This window comes from Hemitrygon akajei, chromosome 2, assembly GCF_048418815.1.
Source record: "Hemitrygon akajei chromosome 2, sHemAka1.3, whole genome shotgun sequence".
Taxonomy (NCBI): domain Eukaryota; kingdom Metazoa; phylum Chordata; class Chondrichthyes; order Myliobatiformes; family Dasyatidae; genus Hemitrygon; species Hemitrygon akajei.
In genome coordinates, this window is record NC_133125.1 from 108,642,982 (window position 1) to 108,666,068 (window position 23,087).

The window sequence follows — 23,087 nt, forward strand, 5'->3', positions numbered from 1 at the left end:
TACATTGGGTATTATCTACAACATGCACTAGAGTTATCCACTTAGACCATACCAATGGCACCTCCCAAGCCTATGATCTCTACCACCAAACAACAATGGTAGCCGATTAATGGGAACATCAGGGTTGGCAGTTTCTTCTCCAGTTGCACACTAATCTGACCTGAAAATTTATTCAAAATGCTGGTGGAACACAGCAGGCCAGGCAGCATCTATAGGGAGAAGCGCTGTCGACGTTTCGGGCCGAGACCCTTCATCAGGACTAACCGAAAGGAAAGATAATAAGAGATTTGAAAGTAGTGGGGGGAGGGGGAATGTCAAAACACAAGACTTCAATTCATTTTGTGTCTGTTGTTGTTTGAATTTCCGGCATCTGCAGATTTCCTTGTGTTTGCTTTGAAAATTTATTAGTCATTTGTCATCTCTGGATCTAACTCTTGGCCAAGCTTACCAAAAATTACTATGGGGACTACCTTCAGAAGGACTGCAGTGGTTTTGGGTGACAACTTCTCAAACAAACTTATATATGGCATTGGAGCTGTACTTATCCACACAGTCATAATTGCAAAGCAAGTCGAACAGGAGACTAAACACACGGCCTTATGGTACATCTATGCTGATGGTGAATGTGGTGGAGATATTGTTGCCAATCAAAGCTGACTGGGGTTTTGCAAGTGAGGAAATTGAGGATCCAATTGCACCAAGGTCTTGGAGCATATTGATTAGTTTTGAGGGGTTTTGATGGTGTTGATGGCTGAGCTGTAGTCACTAATGTATGCGCCTTTGTGGCACAGATGTTCCAGAGTTGAGTGGCATCTACTCTCTAGTGATGGTAGACACATTGGAGCAGATCAAAGTCACTCCTCAGGCAGAAGTTGATTTGTTTCATCACCAACCTCTCACAACAATTCATCACAGTGGATGTAAGTGTTACTGAAGGATAGACATTGAGGCAGGTTACCATGTTCTTGGGTGCAGGTAAAATTGAACCCTGCTTGAAGCAGGTGGGTACCTCAGACTACTGAAGTGAGAGGTTAAAGATATCAACTCCAGCCAATTGAGTAGCATAGGTAGCATTATCTGAGTCAGATGTTTTCCATGGGTTCGCCCTCCTGCAGGAAGCTCTCATGTCAATCTCAGACAGAAATCACAGGGTTGTCGGAGTTGTGGGAGTTTGTGAAGGTGCCTCCCATGTTTTGTCAGTTAAAGTGACCATAAAAGGCATTGACCGCATCTGGGAGTAAAACCTTGTTACATATTTCACTTAGTTTTACTTTGTAGGATGTGACAGCATTAAAGCCCTGCCACAGCTGTCAAGCATCCTTCTGTGATTCAGGTTTGCTCTGGAATAGCCAATTTGCATGTGAGATGGCTTTCTGAAGATTGTACCTGGACATCTTACATTTTACTTGGTGGCCTGACCTGAATGCCACTGATCTAGCCCTCAGCATCTTTGGGCTTCTGATTGAGGAAGACTAAATGATTTTGTGGGTATGCACTTGTCCATGAGTGACTTTATAAAGTCTGTGACAACAATGGCACATTTATTCAGGTCCTCTAATGAGTCCTTGAATGTGGCCTGACTCGAACAATCCCATACCCATTCCTCTGCCTCCTGTGACCACCTCTTTGTTGTCCTTATCTCTGGCACCTTGCTCTTTAGCCTCTGCATTTATGCAGATAGGAGGAGGACAGCCAAATGATCAGATTTACTGAAATGTGGTCTAGGGATGGAATAGTCGCCATTCCTTATTGTAGTGTCACAGTTGTCAAGTGTGTTGGGAACTCTGGTGATGTAGGTGATATGTCGATGATAATTGGGCAGAGATTATTTCAAACAAGCCTGCTTGAAGCCTTAGCAATGATTTGAATGGCGTTGGAGTAGGATGGAGTACATCAAGTGCTTGCTTAATATCCTTAATGAGGGAGAATGCAGCAGTCCCTCATTTCTCTCTGATTCAGCAATCTTGCTCTTAGGTCCTCGATCTTGTTCTGCGGTGATGGTACATTTGCCAATGAGATGCTGGGCTGAGCAAGTTTTAGTCTGGTTTGGAGTTATTGTATCTGACCTCTCTTCAGCCATGGTGATTACGCTTTGTCTGCTTAAAGGTGCCATACCGGCATACCTGAGAGTAAAGTTCGCTGAGTCCTTGAGGAGATTGTAAGATCACTACTTTGTTTAAATCATCCAAAAGTACGTTCCTGAAAATTAAATTATAGGCTGAAGATTGCAGCAATGGTAGTTCAGAAGAAGTGTATCTGGAAGTTTTGTGAGCTGCCTACAAAATGTCACCATGTCTGGCTAGCACCATCTTGAATCACGTGGCAGCAACTCAAAAGCATATCACACCATGGTATCAACTGTGGATCAATGAGCACAAAAGATGAGACAGTATATTCTCTCTGATCCTCTAAATTCCTTACCCTAACTCTATTCCCTAGCCACTTGTACACCTGCTTGTTAACAGTTTATTAGACACTGGGCAAATGCTAATAAAAAGAGGAGGAGTAAGCTGGGGAAGTCATTGTTAGAGTGGTCAGGCTTAGCCAAGAACAGCTGAAGGCTCTAAGTAAGTTACTAGTTACTATTTTCCCCTTCTTTGTCTATTAGTACATAGCGATTGCACTGAGAATAGGTCCAGAGCTGGTGATACGTTCTTTGTGTGTGATGTGGGAACCCTGGGAGACTTCCATTTTCCTGGATGACTAGATCTGCATTAAGTGCATTGAGCTGTAGCTCCTTTTAAAATCATGCTAAGGAACTGGAGATGCAGCTGGATGACCTTTGGCTCATATGGTAGACTGAGAAGGTGATACATAAGATCTAAAAGGTAGTTCTGTAAACTGCAGGAGACAGGTACTGTATCTAGAGGGATAGGGAATAGGCAGCCAGTGCAGAAACCCCTGTGGCAGTTCCCCTCAATAGTACATATGCTGCTTTGGATGTTGTTGTAAGGGGAGGGCCTAGTAAGAGATAGCTGCAGCAACCGGGTACCTGGTACTGAGTTTGGTTCTGTGGCTCAGAAGGGAAGTGGGAGAGAAGAGGACTGCAGTAGTGATAGGGAATTCCATAGTTACATAGAGGAACAGACAGAAGTCTGTGGATGTGAAAGAGACACCTGGATGGCATGTTGCCTCCCAGGTGCCAGGGTCAACATCCACACTTATCCTCATTCTTAGGTCTTTAAATTGACCTGTGATTGCTGTTCTCGAAGTGCTCTCCAACTGAAAAGTTAGTTGTCTAGTTGCGATTATCTCCTAAAATGAGGTCCAGTACGGCTCTTCCTCTGATCGTCATACTGATTTAAGAAATCATTCTAGATACAGCATATAAGTTCTGCCTCATCAAAACCTACTGCATAGACTTTGTTGGGGGAATTGAAATCATCCATGACAACAGCCCTGCAGTTTATTTCTTTACCCTTTTCCATAATCTGCCTGCTCCCAGTGTCTTCACTGTCCCAGTGGCTTTTGAGGGTATGTGGTGCAATCATATCAGTGTGTTTGCATTATTATTATTATTGTTAACATCTACCCATATAGACTCAATTAATGTACTCTCCATTATGTTTCCTGGATGTAACTGTGGTATTGCCACTGATTAGTAGTGCAATCCTCTTTCTCTTTTACCTCCCTTTCTATCTTTTCTAAAATACTGACACCCTGAGACATTAAGTATAGAGTCTTCTCTTTTCTTCTTCCCTTTTTCCTTATTCCCCACTTCCCCTTTTCCCCTAAGTTCATTCCCCTCAGACTTAATGCTTCCGGCATTAAAATAAGCACACTCCTACTCATACAACCCATTGTTTCTGTTATTTTGTTCCTGCCTGTCCTTCCTTCCAGGTTTGCTAGTCATGATACTTCTCTTCCTCTCAATGCTGAGGAAGAAATTTTGATCTGGTTTCTGGCTACCCCCCCCCCCCCCCACCCCAACCAAACTAGTTTAAAATCCCTTCAAATAGAAGTAGCCAATCTCCTGACCAGAATATTAGTTCTCCTTCATTAACAGGTAGTTTGTCCCTCTTGTAAAGCCTTTTTATTCTCCATAAGGGTTCCTGTGATTCAAGAATCTGAAAACCTGGCTCTGCAATAGTTCCTTACCCCACTCATTTATCTGTTCTATTTCTTTGTTCATGCCCAGACTAGCACAAAGAAATGTATGTCCCCTCCCATCTCACTGCTCTTTCTACCTAACCAACCATCTGTTCCCAGCACCTCAGGTGAGACCACCTCTGTGAAGCAATTGCCTGTGATACTCTTAGCATCATAGCTGACCCTAAGTACATCAAAATCGAGTCCAGTTCCTTAATGTGGTCAGCCAGGAGCTATAGCTGAATGCACTTCCTACAGGTGAAGTCATCAGGGACTGGTATTTTTTCTGCTTGCCTCTGCCCCAAATATCATTACAGCTATTCTAATAGGGTGAGTCATTCTAATGGAAACCATAGAAACATAGAAAACCTACAGCACAATACAGGCCCTTTGGCCCACAAAGTGGTGCCGGACAAGTCCCTACCTTAGAAATTACTAGGGTTACCCATAACCCTCTATTTTTCTAAGCTCCATGTACCTATCCAAAAGTCTCTTTAAAAGACCCTATTGTATCGGCCTCCACCACCTTTGCCGGCAGCCCATTCCACACACTCACCACTCTCTGAGTAAAAAACTTACCCCTGACATCTTCATATCTGCGCTTACTCAAATTTCTGCTCAGTCTGAAGTCTCTTGAACCAGAGCCTCTTGAACATTTACTCAAACACTGCCCCTAGCTACGATGGCTGTCTACCAGACTCTGCCTCTCTTACGTAGCTACAAAAACAACTTTTAAAACACAGCTGGCTCCTCTCCTCTGCTGCTCAGGTTGCAGCAGTTGGAAACATAATTTTGAAATTCAGATTCAGGTTTATATATCATATGTACATCGGCTTCTGGACTTCTCCTCAACCTCTGGGCTTCAATCTGGACCTCTGTTCAATCTTTGGGCCTTGATCTTTGGAATTGACCCAGGACTCATCAGTAATGACAAAAGGGAGTGATAAATCAACATATAGGAGGGAGATTGAACATCTGGTTGAATGGTGCCACAACAAAAACCTTCCACTCAACATTGGCAAAACCAAAGAGCTGATTGTTGACTACAGGAAGAAGAAACCTGAGGTCCATGAGCCAACCCTGGTTAGGGGATTGGAGGTGAAGAGGGACAGTAACATTAAATTCCTTGGCGTTATTGTTTTGGGTGATTTGTCATGGAACCAGCATGTAAGTGCCATTACAAAGAAGGCATGGCAGTGCCTCTACTTCCTTTAGAAGTTTGTGTAGATTCAGGATGTCATATAAAACTTTGCCAAATCTCTATAGATGCACAGTGAGAGGATACTGACTGGCTGCATCATGACTTGGTATGGGAACACCAATGCCCAAGAATGAAAAAACCTACAAAAAGTTGTGGTACCACCCAGTCCAACACAAGAAAAGCCTTCCCCACCATTCAGAATATCTACAAAGAGCATTGCCGTAAGAAAGCAGCATCCATCATCAAGGACCCCGAACATCCAGGCCATGTTTTCTTGTTGCTGCTATCAGGAATGATGTACAGGAGCCTGGGGTTCCACACCACCAGGTTCAGGAACATTTATTTCCCTTCAACCAAAAGGCTGCTGAACCAGCGTGAATAACTTCACTCACCCTAGTGCTTAACTGATTCCACAATTTATGGACTCACTTTCAAAGTCTCTGCAACTCATGTTCTCAGTATTATTTATTTATTATTTCTTCGTATTTGCAGTTTGTCTTTTGTACATTGGTTGTTGTCAGTGATTGCTTGTGTGTAGTTTTTCATTAACTGTAATGAATTTATTTGTTCCTATGTGCATACCAGCAAGAAAATTAATCTACTGACATTTATAGCATGTAATTTGATAATAAATTTACTTTTCAAATCTTTTTATTATTATTATCCAAAATAACAAGAGCACACCAAAGTAAGTAACACTTACAATGTCTCAAAGGAAAAAAAACAATGTTTTAAAGATTGAAAAATATGGTGCCACAAAAAAAGAAAAGAAAAAAAACCCTACTAAAGCAAAGTGAGAGAAAAAAAACTCATTAGGTGATCAACCCTGGAGCCATGCATCATACAAAAAGCTTCTAAAGATAAACATCAAACCACCAGCAAAAAAAAACAAAATTTACGATTAGATCATGGAGGAAATCTATCAATTAACTCAAATAGTAGTAACGAGCAAATGAACCCCATCTTTTCTCAAAATCAAACACAGATTCAAAGGTTCGACTTCTAATTTTCTCCAAACTAGGACATAACATCACTTGAGAGAACCATTGTGACAGAGTGGGAGCCGACTTATCCTTCCACTTCAACAGAATGGCCCTCCTAGCTATCAATGTAACAAACGCAATAATATGTTGGTCAGACAAAGAAATACCATGGATATTTTGAGGAATTATTCCAAAAAGCACAGTTAATTTGTTAGGTTGTAAATTAATTTTAAGTGCTTTAGAAATTGTAGAAAAAACTGACTTCCAGAACTGTTCCAGTATAGAACAAGACTGAGACATGTGTGTCAGCGTAGCTGTCTCAGTTTTACATCTATCACAATAACTATCAACATTAGGAAAGATTTTAGATAATCTCTCCTTTGTCAAATAGTAAGGATATACAATTTTAAATTGAATCAGTGAATGACTAGCACAAATCGAAGAAGAGTTAACTAACTTCAGAATCCGCGTCCAGTCCTCCGTCATAAAAGTCAAATTAAGTTCCTTTTCCCAATCTTGTTTAATCTGAAGGACGCTTATCCCATTGTAATAGTAAATTATAAATGCTTCCAATGGAACCCTTCATCAAAGGGTTTATATTCGTAATAGTATCTAACAGGTCAGCATCCAATATGTAAGGAAAATTACTTAAATATTTTTGTAAGAAATGTCTAACTTGAAAGTATTGTAAAAAGTGTGAGTACTAATTGTTCAAAAGACATCAGTCTATCTTCTTTAAATAGATCTTGTTACGTACCCCGTAACTGGGTGTCTAACCAGCAGAGAAAGAAGAATCCGTTGGAGTCTGGTGGTACTATATTTAAAAGTGTTTATTAATAAAAATAAGCAAAACCATATCAATAATGCAAATATACATATAACACAAGGTAGCAGTAATAAACCTAAAAGTGTAGGAATAATAATAAGCAATAATAAACAAGCTCTATCGATGTCTAGGGGTAAATAAATTGTCATAGAATTTAAAGTTCAGTTCATGAGTGCTGAGGTAGTTATGCTTGTTGAGTTGTAATCGTTGGAGAGAGCGAGCGAGCGAGATGTAACAGCTACAGCAGCCAAACCTTCCTTTGCTTTCTTAATCCATCGTGTTGTGGTGGTCATTAAGCTATGACCCCTCTGGTCTTCAGCCAGACCGTTCTTCTGTGGTGGACTCGTCACTCTGGCATGAGTGGACACACACACAAGTCCCCACCGGCACTGCTGTAACACTGTGAGCTTTACTGACCGATCTCCTGGTTCGGTCTCCGAAGCCCCCACCTTTCTTGTGGGTTCCAACACTCAATCAGTGTCTACTGGCGTGTCTGAAGGGTGTCTCTCCAGACCTGTCTTTTTATCCCTACTAACGGGGACTCAGCTATCCATCAATCCTGAATGACTGTGTCCATCAAATCAGGCCACTCCTTCAGTCCATTGAGGAATGTTTATGAGCAAACTATTGCCCTTGCAGCGAAACAGTAAATAATTCAAAAAGGAGTCACAATACGGTTAATCAGCAATTTCCCCCTCTCTCTTATCTGTCACCGATGTTCTTGCCTGTTTTTTGTCTCTCTTTCTCATGGTCAGCATAACAACAGTAATAGTTCATGTTTCTCGGGGGGGGGGATGGTTAACTCTGTACCCCATTGTCCATCAGGTCTGTTCATCACTCATAACACCCCCATCCTTCTGGGAATTTTCACCAGGGGGAAAATTAACTAATAAAGCACATGACTGAATTACAGAGTTTAACAAAATACAGAAGTTGTCTTAACTACAAGAATAATACAGATACATGTTCAAATTAACATCTAGATAAACAATCAGCAATAACATTATCACTCCCCTTTACATGTTGTATTTTAATATCAAATTCCTGTAACAACAGACTCCAATTTAATAACCGCCTATTTTTATTTTTCATGTTACTAAAGGGGTTGTGTTCTTAGCTTAGGTGTCTATTACAAAGTGTGAACCAATACATCTGTGATTATAATATAGTACATTACAAAAGTTTGTGCAAATACTAATTTCTATTTTAATTTTAAACTTAACATTCAATCTTCCATGATGTTGTCTTTCACATGCTTTGTCAAATTCCCTCAAAACCAGATCCTGTTATTCAAAGCGGCATTTAGTCAACCTTTGTCCCTTTTCCACTTAACTCTCACGTGGTTAGCTTGCTCACCAGTGTGGAATAGGCCTTCACAGACTCCTTTCACAGGAGCTATCTTATCACCAATGTTTTCCAAACTAAGCCCATTTGCTGAACTTCCACACAATTCGTTAATTTTAAGCAAGTCATTAATTTTATCTTCAGGATCTTTCATTCTATTTGTTTTCAGTTTAACAGCGGCAAATGATCCCTCTTGGTCAAAACAACATTTCAAGTTCTGCCTCTCCAAATCACATACTTGGATAACATCAGCGAGTTGTCTATCTTTAAATTTCCAAACAAACTGTAATTGATTCACAGGCACCTTGTTCACAAGCCATTGTTCAGTTAACGGTCCCTTCACTTTTGTCAACAGTTCTGACACCAAACTTGACTTTAAATTTTCTTTATTCAATTTAGGAACAACACCTTTCCCTTCTCCTTCAATAATATTCACATCACCAGCTTTCATCTCATCATTAACTTTTAACACACCTTCTAACACAAACAACTGAGAATTCTCACTTTCCACTGGTACCAAGGTTAACCCTTTCTTCACTGAACCAAGTCCATCTGACCCAAAAGGACTGCATTCCTTTTCAACTAAATCAGATAACTCAGACTTTTCCTGAGTTTCAATACTAGGTTCAGTACCCTGTGCATCCACACCCTTCACACCCTGAACACAAGCAAATGGGACATCTACCTCTTCCAGGCTTTCAATACCAGTCCCCTTTTCAAATTCTAAGTTCCCCTGATCCTCCCAGTTACTCTCTGGACAACTCCCATCCAGAGTAAACTCAACCTTGCAGGTTAAAACAATCTTGTCTGCTAACCCAGCAGACTCCCTCAAGGTAGCGGCATCCTTTTCATCTAGGACAGCCCTTACATCATTATCGGGAATATATTTAAATTCTTCAACTGCAAACTGCTCTGTCAAGCCAGACAGATCGTCCGTGTCCAACCCTGGACCTTCTAACTGCCATATCTGTTTCTTTATAAATTCCCTCCTGGCTAAGGGTAGATCTACCTCCTCTTCTTTACTCTCTTTCACCCCACTATCCTCCGTTTTACCACCCTCTAACCCCTCTTGGTACAGGGTCGGTAAAAACGTCTCTGCCAATCAACACTGGACTCATATAAACTGGCTCCTTTCTCAGCCGCCTTTCTAGACATGCTGCGAGTGATTGCACATGCCGGATAAGTCTTGGAATCTATGGGCGGGTCCTCAGCACTTACAGGCTTGCTTGTCAGTTTCACTGCTGAACACACGTCACCACCTGCCAGATCATTACCAAGTAGGACATCTATGCCGTCCATCGGTAGTTTCAACCGCACCCCTATTTTGACTGGTCCAGATACCAGGTCACATTTCAGAAATATCCCGTGCAAAGGTACAGCCTCTGTCCCTTTTCCGATACCTCTTAACACAACCTCCCCAGTCTCAGTCTCAGAACCAAAATCTAATACCTTCCTTAAAATCAATGACTGACCAGCCCCAGTATCTCTCCAGATCCGCACTGGAACTGGGGTTTCTCCTTCCTTCACAGACACCAACCTTCTGAGATAAACTTCTCACGCCCCTCTTGTGCTCTATCTACCTTTGCCTTCCTCATCGATCTACTGACCGACTCAATGCAACCTGTAGGGACTGCTGTTTTCCCTTTTCCCATCTCCTTCTTCGGAGCAAAGCATTTAGATGCTATATGATCAGCTTTCCCACAATTATAACAGGTAAAGCTAGGAACCTTCCTGCCGGCCTGCTTTTCTTCCTCCTCACCTTTTCCACTAGCTCCCGGCTTATTTTCTGCCTTAGCCGGTGGGCTTTCTCTGACATCCCTACTGCCTCTCTAGAAACTCTTATTTGAGGAAAACTTTGACTTGTGGATTAAGGCGTACTCGTCTGCTAACTTGGCAGTCGCAGACAGAGTCTCTGTCTCCTTCTCATCCAAGTACGTCTTCATACTCTCTGTGATACAACTTTTAAATTGCTCCATCAGTATTAACTGTAACAGTTTATCATAATCTTCATCAACCCCTTTTGAGGTGCACCAACGCTCACAATATATTTGCATCTCACGGGCAAACTCTAAATACGTGTGGTTCGACGGCTTTCTCAAGTTCCGGAACTTCTGCCGGTATGCCTCTGGCACCAACTCGTAACTCCTCAATACAGCCCTTTTAACTTCCTCATAGTCCCTAGACTCATCCATAGACAATGCCGAATACGCTTGCTGAGCCTTCCCCCTAAGTACGATCTGTACCAGAACAACCCATTTTCCCTCAGGCCAGTTCTGATTCACAGCCACTTTCTCAAGATGGAGGAAGAACTTATCAACATCCATCTCCTCGAATGGAGGTACCAACTGGATCTCCTGACCAATCTTGAACCCCTCATTTGGGTCTGCCGCCCGGTCTCTTCGCTGCTGTACCTTTAACTTCTCTATTTCCAGCGCATGCTGCCTCTCTTTCTCCCTTTCCTCCTTCTGCCTTTCAGCTTCCTTTCTCCTCCTTTCAGCTTCCTCCCTTCGCCTCTCAGCATCCTCCCTTCGCCTCACAGCATCCTCTCTTCGCCTCACAGCATCCTCTCTTCGCCTCACAGCATCCTCTCTTCGCCTCTCAGCATCCTCTCTTCGCCTCTCAGCATCGCCTCTGCAGCTTCTCTCTCTGCTTCCAGTTGCCTTATCCGAAGTTCATGCTGCCTCTTCTTCTCCTTCTCAACCAACCTTAATTTTTCTATCTCTAACTGAACCTCCCCCTCGGCTGGTTTCGTCTCAGGGAACAGGTCCAATACATCTGGTGTGAACACACCCTTGGATACATAATGCATAGCTATTTCTCTCTGTATATCCACCTTTCTCATCGACGATTTCACCTCTGGGAGATCTAATCGTTTCGCAACATTCACCAATTCAGCCTTCCTGGCAACCTCTAATGCCCCTGCAGTCGGGTCTTTTAAAAATTTGACAATGTCCATCTCTGCTGGTTTCCTGTCTGGTTAATCTCACAACCAGATCAGATAAGGGACTTTTATCCCGATTCACTGGCCCCCTAATTTGGTAATCAAATCTCGAGACGAGGCCCCAATTTGTTACATACCCCGTAAATAGGTGTCTAACCAGCAGAGAAAGAAGAATCCGTTGGAGTCTGGTGGTACTATATTTAAAGGTGTTTATTAATAAAAATAAGCAAAACCATAACAATAATGCAAATATACATATAACACAAGGTAGCAGTAATAAACCTAAAAGTGTAGGAATAATAATAATAAGCAATAATAAACAAGCTCTATCGATGTCTAGGAGTAAATAAATTGTCATAGAATATTAAGTTCAGTTCAGTTCATGAGTGCTGAGGTAGTTATGCTTGTTGAGTTGTAATCGTTGGAGAGAGAGAGAGAGAGAGAGAGAGAGAGCGAGTGAGATGTAACAACTACAGCAGCCAAACCTTCCTTTGCTTTCTTAATCCATCATGTTGTGGTGGTCATTCAGCTATGACCCCTCTGGTCTTCAGCCAGACCGTTCTTCTGTGGTGGACTCGTCACTCTGGCATGAGTGGACACACACACAAGTCCCCACCAGCCCTGCTGTAACACTATGAGCTTTATTGACTGATCTCCTGGTTCGGTCTCCGAAGCCCCCACCTTTCTGTGGGTTCCCAACACTCAATCAGTGTCCACTGGCGTGTCTGAAGGGTGTCTCTCCAGACCTGTCTTTTTATCCCTACTAACGGGGACTCAGCTATCCATCAATCCTGAATGACTGTGTCCATCAAATCAGGCCGCTCCTTCAGTCCATTGAGGAATGTTTATGAGCAAACTATTGCCCTTGCAGCGAAACAGTAAATAATTCAAAAAGGAGTCACAATACGGTTAATCAGCAATTTCCCCCTCTCTCTCATCTGTCGCCGATGTTCTTGCCTGTTTTTTGTCTCTCTTTCTCATGGTCAGCATAACAACAGTAATAGTTCGTGTTTCTCGGGGGGGATGGTAACTCTGTACCCCATTGTCCATCAGGTCTGTTCATCACTCATAACAATCTAAAAAAGAATTAATACCTTTATTTTTCCAAAGTAAAAAAAATTGGATCACTCAAAGAAGGCTTAAAAAACTAATTTTGATAAACTACAAAGTTAAAATTTTTTAAGATTAGAAAAATTATGGAACTGGAGCCAAATACTTAATCACAGGGTATAAATTTAAATTAGCAACTTTATCTAATTGTATAGGTAGAGCAGCTCCCAATAACGAAGTTAAAACTGTTTCACAGCTTTCAATTCCAAATCTACCCAAATTGGCCGCTCGTTCTTATCAACCCAGTGTAACCAAAAGGACATATATCACACATTAACAGCCCAGTAATACATTCTTAAATTAGGCAAAGCAAGACCTCCATCCTTTTTCAATTTTTGAAAGTGACATTTACTAATTCTTGGTCTTTTATCATTCCAAATAAAAGATGAGATAATAGAATCAATTCGATCAAAAAACTTCTTAGTCAAAAAAAAGGATATTCTGAAATAAATATAAAAACTTTGGTAAAAATCATCATTTTGACTATATGGATATTAAGTTAAATAACAAAGGACTTAATAGACAACCTTGTCTTGCTCCCCGTGAGAGCTGGAAAAAAGGGGATCTACAGTTATTAATAATAACAGTAGTAATAGGAGTTTTATATATCATTCTAATCCAATTATTAAAATTAACATCAAAACCAAATTTCTCTAAAACATTAAATAACTATTTCCATTTGACTCGATCGAATGCTTTTTCAGCATCCAAAGAGACAACGCATTGTGGAGTTTTAAAAGAAGACAAGTATACAATGTTAAATAATCTCCAAACATTTGAAAAAGAATAACAACCCTTTATAAAGCCTGTTTGATCTTTAAAAATAATTTTACCCAAAATATTTTCCAACCAATTGGCCATTATCTTTGACAGGATCTTAGCATCAACGTTCAATAATGAAATAGGTCTATATGAGGCACAATCAGTATGGTCTTTATCCTTTTTAAGAATTAAAGAAATAGAAGCCTCATAAAAAGTAGAGGGTAAATCACCTTTCACAAAAGAGTTCTTAAACATTTCCAACATATACAGAGAGAGCAATTTTCCAATTTTTTAATAAAATTCTACAAGGTAGCCATCAAGTCCAGGAGCCTTACCAGATTGCATTGAAAATATAGCCTTATGAATGTTGGCTTCAGTAATTTGGGCATCAAGAGTTTTTTGAACCTCAACAGAAATTTGAGGAAAAGCAATCTTTTGTAAAAAAAAAAGCATTCATTTTAGAAGAATCTACTGGAAATTGAGATTTATAAAGTTCAGTATAAAAATCTTGAAAAATCTTATTAATTTCTTCATATTCCCAACCCAGGGTACCATCTTTCTTACGGAATTTCAAAATTTGCCTTTTGGCTCTGGCCGTTTTTAATTCAGATGCAAGCAGTTTATTATTTTTATCTCCAAACATATAAAATTGACTTTTTAGCTTAAGCAAGTAGCCTTCAATAGGATGAGTTAATAACAAATTGTATTGTGATTGAAGTTCCACCCTTTGTTTAAATAAGTCAATGTTAGGGGAAATCTGATGAATATTATCTAAATATTTTAATTTGTTTTGAAATCTTATCTAATTCTACTTTAGTCTGTTTTTTTAAGCTTAGCTGAATAAGAAATGATCTGACCATGTAAAAATGCTTTAAATGTATCCCATATGATTAATTTAGACATACCCCCTATATCATTAAAAAGAAAAAATTCTTTCATCTGGGTTTCAATAAAGCTAACAAAGTCAGAATTCTGCAATAATGTCTGAGATAGGGGCCAAGGTGGGCGGGCAAGGATGACATCATCAAATTCGAAAGACAAACTCAAAGGCGCATGATCAGATACAGCAATAGCATCATATTCACAATTCTTAACATTAGGCAAGAAGCGAGGGTTGACTATAATATAATCAATCCTCGAATATTTTCTATAAACGTGAAAAAAAAAGAATATTCTCTGTCGTCAGGTTGTAAATATCTCCACAGTTCACTCAATCCAAAATTGGTCAAAAAGGAATGAATAAGTGACGCAGAGCGATTTGGAAGTTGCTGGTTGGTTGAGCTCTTGTCAATCAAGGGATTTAAACAACGGTTAAAATCCCCACCCATTATCAACATATATTCATTTAAATCAGGCAGTAAAGCAAATATATTTTTAAAAAAGGATCATCTAAGTTAGGACCGTACAAATTGACCAAAACAACTTTTCTGTTACAAATTATTCCTTTAATAATTAAAAATCTACCATTAAAATCTGACTTAATATCCTCTTGAAGGAATAAAATATTGGATTTAATAAAAATAGACACTCCTTTAGTTTTACTTTGAGAAGTGGAGTGAAATTACATTCCTTTCCACGATCTAAAAAATCCATCTTGATCTCCTGCCCTAATATGTGTCTCTTGGGCAAAAATTATATCAGGCTGGAATCGATTAATGATTTTAAAAGTCTTTTTTCATTTGATAGGATGATTCCAACCATGTACATTCCAACTTATTACATTAATCCATTTAGATACCATACTATAATTTTATTCTACTTTACACATGCGCAGAGCACATACCAAAACGGGATGATCAAAAATGGAGGCGATGAAGAATACAACCACATGGAAAACACGCATGATCTGGAACCACCCAATGGAAAAAAACCCTAACTCTAACCCCACACCCTCTCCCCCACAGCCCAGAAAAAAGGAGGCACCCTATGATAGAAAACAAAGCCTAGACTGCTCTGTCCAAAAAAATGTTTAAAAAGGTTCTCTATCCCTCCCCTAGTTAAAAAAAAATGGAACCCACTGACCTTGTAAGAGGAACGACAAAGTCTCAACTAAGTGTATACATTCCAGCATCTACAAACTATCCCATGTTTATATTTAATCTTTTTTAAACAGAGAAAACTGAAAAATTATTATCTCTTAAAAACCAGCGCCATCTTAAATAGATAGATAGATAGATAGATACTTTATTCATCCCCATGGGGAAATTCAACTTTTTTTTCCAATGTCCCATACACTTGTTGTAGCAAAACTACTTACATACAATACTTAACTCAGTAAAAAAAAATATGATATGCATCTAAATCACTATCTCAAAAAGCATTAATAATAGCTTTTAAAAAGTTCTTAAGTCCTGGCGGTAGAATTGTAAAGCCTAATGGCATTGGGGAGTATTGACCTCTTCATCCTGTCTGAGGAGCATTGCATCGATAGTAACCTGTCGCTGAAACTGCTTCTCTGTCTCTGGATGGTGCTATGTAGAGGATGTTCAGAGTTATCCATAATTGACTGTAGCCTACTCAGTGCCCTTCGCTCAGCTACCGATGTTAAACTCTCCAGTACTTTGCCCACGACAGAGCCCGCCCTCCTTACCAGCTTATTAAGACGTGAGGCGTCCCTCTTCTTAATGCTTCCTCCCCAACACGCCACCACAAAGAAGAGGGCGCTCTCCACAACTGACCTATAGAACATCTTCAGCATCTCACTACAGACATTGAATGACGCCAACCTTCTTAGGAAGTACAGTCGACTCTGTGCCTTCCTGCACAAGGCATCTGTGTTGGCAGTCCAGTCTAGCTTCTCGTCTAACTGTACTCCCAGATACTTGTAGGTCTTAACCTGCTCCACACATTCTGATCCCTAAAAAAGCTTTAAATTCAGTTATAAGATGCTATAATATTCTATTACATAAAAACATACTAATATATTGAAAAGAAATTAAAAAAAGCAGTTGTTAGGATCTAAAATATATTACCTAGAGAAACCAAGCATAGTGTTTAATAACAGATCAACACAATTTTTGAAAAGAGCAAAAAAAGCAAGAAACATTAATAGCATATTTAACACAACTAAACTTTCAAAAAAACCAACTAATGATATTATGTAAATAATTGAAACCTCCGCTAAGAATATATAAAAAAAGGAAATAGCCCTATTAGTAGGAAAAACTGCCAGTTAGTTAATTAAGAAAGAAACAAAAAGGACATCTAACCAGATATTAGGTTAAAGGAATAAGTCCTTATATCTTCTTTTTCTCAGTCGAATGTCCGAATAACCGTTTAAACAGTCATACTTGAACCATGAATCTTCTTTCCAAAAAAACGATGATATGCAATAATGAACAAGTCCCCTAATCTTCTTTTAATAGTCTCTCAATGAAATAAATCTTCATAAATCAGCCTTCATAAATCTTCTTTCCGAAATGCTAATGCAGATAACCAAACAATCTTCCAGACAGTTCAATCGGCAGCTGCAGCAGGTATAGTTTGAACAAACGCCAGTGCAATTTTAGGATAAAAAAATATACAAGGAGGAGAATCGGGAGGAAAAACTTTAATTCTTGTTGGGTAACACAAGGAAGGAAACAATTTCTTATCATATGCCTGTTTCATTACCAGAGCAAATTTTGATCTTTGTTCCATTACCTCCTTTGGATAATCTTCATAAAAACGGAGCTCAGATTTCTCAACTTTGAAAACTCTCTGTTTTCTTGCCTGTTGCATTATTTGATCTTCAATCTTAAAATGATGAAAACAAACCAAAACAGACTGTGGTTTATTTGAATCTTGAGATCTTGTGATTGACACCACAAGAGGGCACACTAGGCTGTATCTTTTGGTATTGATTAATGTTTACAATATTCATTTTAAAACTAGATATAAATGTCAGTTTGCTTAATGAATTATTATTGATTCATAATGAGGAAGTAAATTCACTTGTAGATTAATTTCTTTTTGGCTGGATGCAGTGATTTTCTGTTTTATTTACAGTGCCAATATTGTGACAAAACTTTCATCAACTATTTTTTTATGAGAAGTCACATACTACGTCGACATCCAGATCAAATTGATGTTGGTGAGTGCTCATTATCTTTGACAAGATATTTGAATTTAGATTGGCATCTACCTTCAAAATTCATATACATTTGTCCAGGCTGGAGCGGGAATGAGGCCAGTGTTGTGCAAGTTACTGGAGTGAAAAACTCAGATTTCAACTGATCAGGCAAACTTAAATTTAGTTAATTAAATAACTTGGGATTTTGATAGATGGATAGTTAGATTCATTTTCCCATTGAAGATGGGGGGGAGGGGGGAAGAGATAGAATGGAGGGAGAAGTTAAAGAGACCTGACTGATAAGTTTTTCACTGAGCTGGAAACAGTTATAATGGTTAAAAGGCATTTAGTAATAAATGTTATTTCTAGATACAGTATTCCTGCTTGACAAAAATTTTTCCTGTTATATATTCCAAAATGTGGGTTCATAAGTAAGCTAATTCCACCCCCCCATATTTAATAATTGTTTGTAGCCACCTCAATTGTATTTTCTAAAGTGAGCAGATTAGTTGATTTCTAAAGGATTTTCATCCTTTCGGATTTTTCTGTCTTGTGCATGGTCTTTTTGTGTGACTGTATGGAAAGTTTTATTTCAAATATTAAGATTACATATGCATTCAAAAATGTTAAGATTTCTTTGTCATAGTGTGATTGTTATATTAACAGATCAACAGAAGAAGAAACAATCCGATAAAATGCAAGCTGAAATAGATCAATTGAAAAAGCAACTACAAGATACTCAGTCTCAACTGGAAATTGCAAAGCATTCTCAGGTACGTACAATAAACTGCAAATTCTCATCCTGAAGCTGTGGGGGTAGAACTTTAATAATAAAGGGCCAATCACTTTGAAGGGACAATATAACAAGCCTAAAAGAGCTAACGAGTAATGGAAGAACAAATATGTAGGGGGAGGTATTAAATGGGGAGGGGTAGCGTTGCTCATCAGAAAAACTGTCATGACAATGCTCAGAGGGGATATATGGGTGGAACTGAAGAGTAAAAAAAAGGAATGACCACATTAATGGAGCTACATTGCCAACCTTCCAATAGTCAGCAGCATTTAGACATGCAAATTTGTATAGAGATAGCAGGTGCTTGCAAGAAAAATAAGGTTGTGATAGTAGGTTATTTTAACTTTCCATCAATTAAAGTTGGTAATTAATAAAATTAAATAAGTGAATCCTTTCTGCCTACACAATGCTATATCACTCCATTCTCTGCATGTTCATATGCCTAACTAAGATCCTCTTAAATGCCAGTATTTGCCTCCATTGCCACCTCTGGCAACCACCTCTCCATGTAAAAGTAAGACCCATCTCTCCTTGGAACTATAGACCTTTAATCTAAGCAACTCCCTGCTGAGTCTCTTCTCAATTTTTTATCTCTACCACATCCATCCTGTAGTGTGGCAAGCAGAAATGTACACAGTCTAACAAATATTTGTACATCTGCAGCATAACATTCCACCTCTGTACACAACGCCACAGTGCGTAAAACCAAGCATATCTAAAGTTTTTTGACTACCCTATCCACTTCTAGCACCTCTTTCAGGTCTCTCCGAACATCAGCACTCCTATACTCCTGAAGTACCTGCTCCATTTTTACTGCTGCACCCCTCCCATATCTTTACCAAACTGTTCATATCCCTTGACATGCCGCTTTCTATGGAATTTCCATCCCTACCCTTCACCCTTACGGGAACACATTGGCCCTGAACTCTCACTGTCACACAGTGGGGGCAAGGATGCTGGGAGAGGACCCACAAGCAGGACACAAACACGTCTTTCTTAGGTTCAATAAAATAGTGTTTTTTACTCACTACACAGAGAATCGGGAAATCAAGGAGGCCAAAGAGGAACACGAACCTCTGACTAGGAGACTAGGGACTTGGATCGCCGCGGACCTTGGACTTGGAAACTGGGAACTTGGATCATCGTGGCCATGACTGGGACCCTGGGGACTGGGACCGCCACAGACCTTGGACTTGGACTTTGGGAACTTGGATCAGCGCGGACCTTGGACTTGGAGACTGGGAACTTGGATCACCACGGCCATGACTTAGACACTGGGAACATGGACCGCCACAGACCTTGGACTTGGACTTTGGGAACTTGGATCATCGTGGCCACAACTGGGACCCCGGGGACTGGGACCGCCGCGGACCTTGGACTTGGACTTTGGGAACTTGGATCAGCGCGGACCTTGGACTTGGAGACTGGGAACTTGGATCACCACGGCCATGACTTAGACACTGGGAACATGGACCGCCGCGGACCTTGGACTTGGACTTTGGGAACTTGGATCATCGTGGCCACGACTGGGACCCCGGGGACTGGGACCGCCGCGGACCTTGGACTTGGACACTGGAACTTGGATCAGCACGGACCTTGGACTTGGAGACTAGGACCTTGAATCGCAGCAGCCAGAACGTGGACATCATGGATCGCCGCTGCCAGAAACGTGGACACCAAACACAGGACAGGAATGTCGAGCCAGGACTCCACCTTCAACTCAGGCACCGAGCCGGGACTCTTCTTCGAGTGACAGACACGGACACTGGGCTTGAATGTCGAGTCAGGACTCCGCCTTCAACTCACCCCTGGCAGTTTGACCTTGCCCGAACCCAGTCTGGCGAATGAAGGCGAATTGCCGGCACTCCGATGCGGGCTAGATAACTCTGACTTGTAGTAGCAACGACGACTTGCTAATATTTCCTAACACTCTCGCCCCAAATGGCTAAAGCCAGAGGCTTATAAGCTGCCGGTTCGGGTCGAGAGTAGATCACCTTAATGGCCAAGCTCAAAGGACACGTGAAACGGAATTAGAAGGGAACAAGGAGTCAATGGTCCGGATCATAACGCAACCTAACTAAATTTAAAGGGGAACCGGTCTGGACCATGACACTCACTGATTCACTTTATAAAAGACTCCCACTTCAAAAATATGGAATTGCCTGCAAGTAGCTGCTGCAAATCTATGTTTAGCAGGTCCTGTTATTGAGCTTGATTCATGCATTTAATTTCTGGACTATCCTTACTCTAACAAATTCCCAAAAGAAATTTGCTTTATTCATGTTGGATGCCAGGATGTGGGGTACAAATTACAATGGGAGATTGAAAAGGCATGTAAAAGGGGCAAAGTTCTGATAGTCTTTATGAAGGTAGATTGGGAAAATCAGGTTTGTGTCGGATACCAAGAGAGGGCATTTGTAGAAAGCCTACAAGATACATTTTTAGAATTGCATGTGGTTGAACCCACTAGGAAAAAGACATTTTTGGATTGGGTGTAGTATAATGAACCAGTTTTGATTAGGAAGCTTAGGCTAAATGAACACTGAGGAAGCGGTGATCATAATATAATGGAATTTACCCTGTAGTTTGAGAGGGAGAAGATATTCGAGAGTGTCGGGGGGGGGGGGTCAAAGTGAGTGTAGTTACTATTACTAAGAAGAAGGTGCTTGGGAAGCTGAAAGGTCTGAAGTCACCTGGACCAGATGGTTCAAACACTGAAGTGCCTACGTAGAGAGTTATGGGACTTTCCGACAGTAACCCGCTCTGTTTCCATGTGTCCTCTCAGCATTTTACAATGATTGTTATGACTGATGTTCTTTAGTTTGTATATCTCTCTAAACTTTTCCTTATCATGTTCCTGTTCTGCTGACTTTTAAACGTTGTAATTGTATCTGCCTCTACAGCTTCCCGTGGCAGCTCATTTTACATACCCACAACCCTGTGTATGAAATAACTTTCCCTTCCCACCTGAAATCTATGGCTTCAAGGTTTAGACTCCACTCTCCTGGGTAAAATAATTGACTATTCATTTTATCTATGCCCCTTGTGATTTTATATACCTCTGTAAGTTCACTTCTCAGCATCTGGTTCTGAAAGGAAAATGCTGCAACCTGTCTAGTCTCTCCTTATAGCTCAAACCCTCTGGTAAAATTAGGTGGACACGTTACCTGCAGACACAGTCATCAGGACACCTGATTTCTCTAGAATTGCCTACATCGCAGCATGAGAGTATACCATTCTACTAACTACAAACACAGCCCTTTTTAACAACAAGGAAAATTAAAAATCTAAACTTGCCTGATCTTGTTGCTATTCACGCCCGAGTTTCACCAAAACCCATACTTTAACCTCAACAGCAGCACTTTGTTTTCAAGGCTGTTTTTAAAACGGCTACTGAAATAGCTGCTCCACCTTAACCTTGTCATAGAACAGAAACAGTACAGCAGGGGACAAGCCTTTTGACTCATGCTGATTGTCAAACTCATTAACCTGATGACTGTTAATTAATCTAATCCCATTTAGTCACAGTCATACAGCACAGAAACAGGTCCTTCAGCTTCATTGGTTGACTGCAGCATTCCCCCTGCTAGTCCCCGTTGTCCACATTCAGGCATCACCCTCTAAAACCCACCCTCCATATACCTATCCAAATGCCTCTTAAATGTTGCAACTATACACGTCTCAACCATTTCCTCTGTTAGCTCATTCTTGGTACTCACTACCCTTGTGAAATGAGTCAAAAGTTACCTCACAGGTCTTTTTTAAATCTCTCCCTCCTTATCTTTTATCTGTGCCCTCAAGAAAAATCCTAGAGAAAAGAGTATGACATTCCACCTTATTCATATACCTCATGATTTTTTTGATCTGCTTTGAGGTCACTGCTCATTCTCCTACGCTCCAAGGAATAAAGATCCAGCATGTCCAACCTCCCCCTATAACTCAGGACCCCTAATCCAGGCTGCCCACTTTCCAGCCTGACAAAACTCTACATAATACATCTCACACACGAAACGTATAACTGCAAAATGTATAACATATATTGTCCCTACTCCTAAACTGCCGTGCAAAAATGTGGTTTTGTAATTATGACATTTCTGTAACTCTTTTTCTCTGAGAATTTTCTCTTGTAACTGTGGAGGTGGAGTGGAGGTTGTAGACATGGGTGGAGGTGGCTGAGGCTGATTTTGTTTCCTTCTGCAAATTAACAGAATAAACTTTTAAACCCACTTTGCATTTTTAGCACTTATCATTGCATAATGTATTGTAGGAACATGAAACTAGAATGATGAAAGAAGAAAAAATACAAAGCCTTGAAAGATGGAAGGAAGAAGAAAAAGTTAAATTGAACAGAGAGATGGAGAAAATGAAAGAAATGTTTGTTGAGGTATTTAAAGAAATCACTGAGAAGAATGCTGCGTTGGAGACTGTAAGTAACTATCTGTCAGTCTATCAATGCAATTCCTATCACTTGTATACTCCTGATTTATGGCTGAAAATAATTCTTGCTCTTACTCTGGTTTATTTGACTAGAAACTGCTAAATTATTTCTCCTCTATGAAACTACTGTATAAACAGTTTTGATATTATTTAATTTTATTGCAGTTTTGTGAATGTTATAGTTATTTTATAATGTAACAGCCACTGGATTTGAAACCCAGCGTGATAGACATTGGGCACTAAATTGGCTCAATGGAAGGAGTCAAGAGGGTAGTTGAGGAGGGTTGCTTTTTTAGACTTTACGTCAGTGACTTGTGTTGTACTGCAGGGATTGATGTTGGGTCATTGCAGTTGTATATATTAACAATCTGGATACGAATCAAGGCGTCTTGATTAGTAAGTTTGCTGATAACACTAGCACGAGAACATAGAACAGTACAGCACAGGGACAAGCCCTTTGGCTCATGATGTTTTGATGAACTAATGAAATACCTAATTAAGTTAATCTCTTCTTCCTACACATTGTCCTTGCACGTTCGTGTACCTGCTA

General features: G+C 40.2%; 1 protein-coding gene across 1 annotated transcript in view; it reads left to right on the forward strand.

The window, feature by feature from the left end:
* Positions 1-23,087, forward strand: part of LOC140715228 (cilium assembly protein DZIP1-like) — a 176,613-nt gene that overhangs the window by 17,236 nt on the left and 136,290 nt on the right. Inside the window, exons 3-5 of the mRNA XM_073027121.1 lie at positions 17,244-17,328; positions 17,974-18,080; positions 22,368-22,526. Of these exons, the coding sequence (XP_072883222.1) occupies positions 17,244-17,328; positions 17,974-18,080; positions 22,368-22,526 (351 nt within the window). The remainder of the gene's footprint in view (positions 1-17,243; positions 17,329-17,973; positions 18,081-22,367; positions 22,527-23,087) is intronic.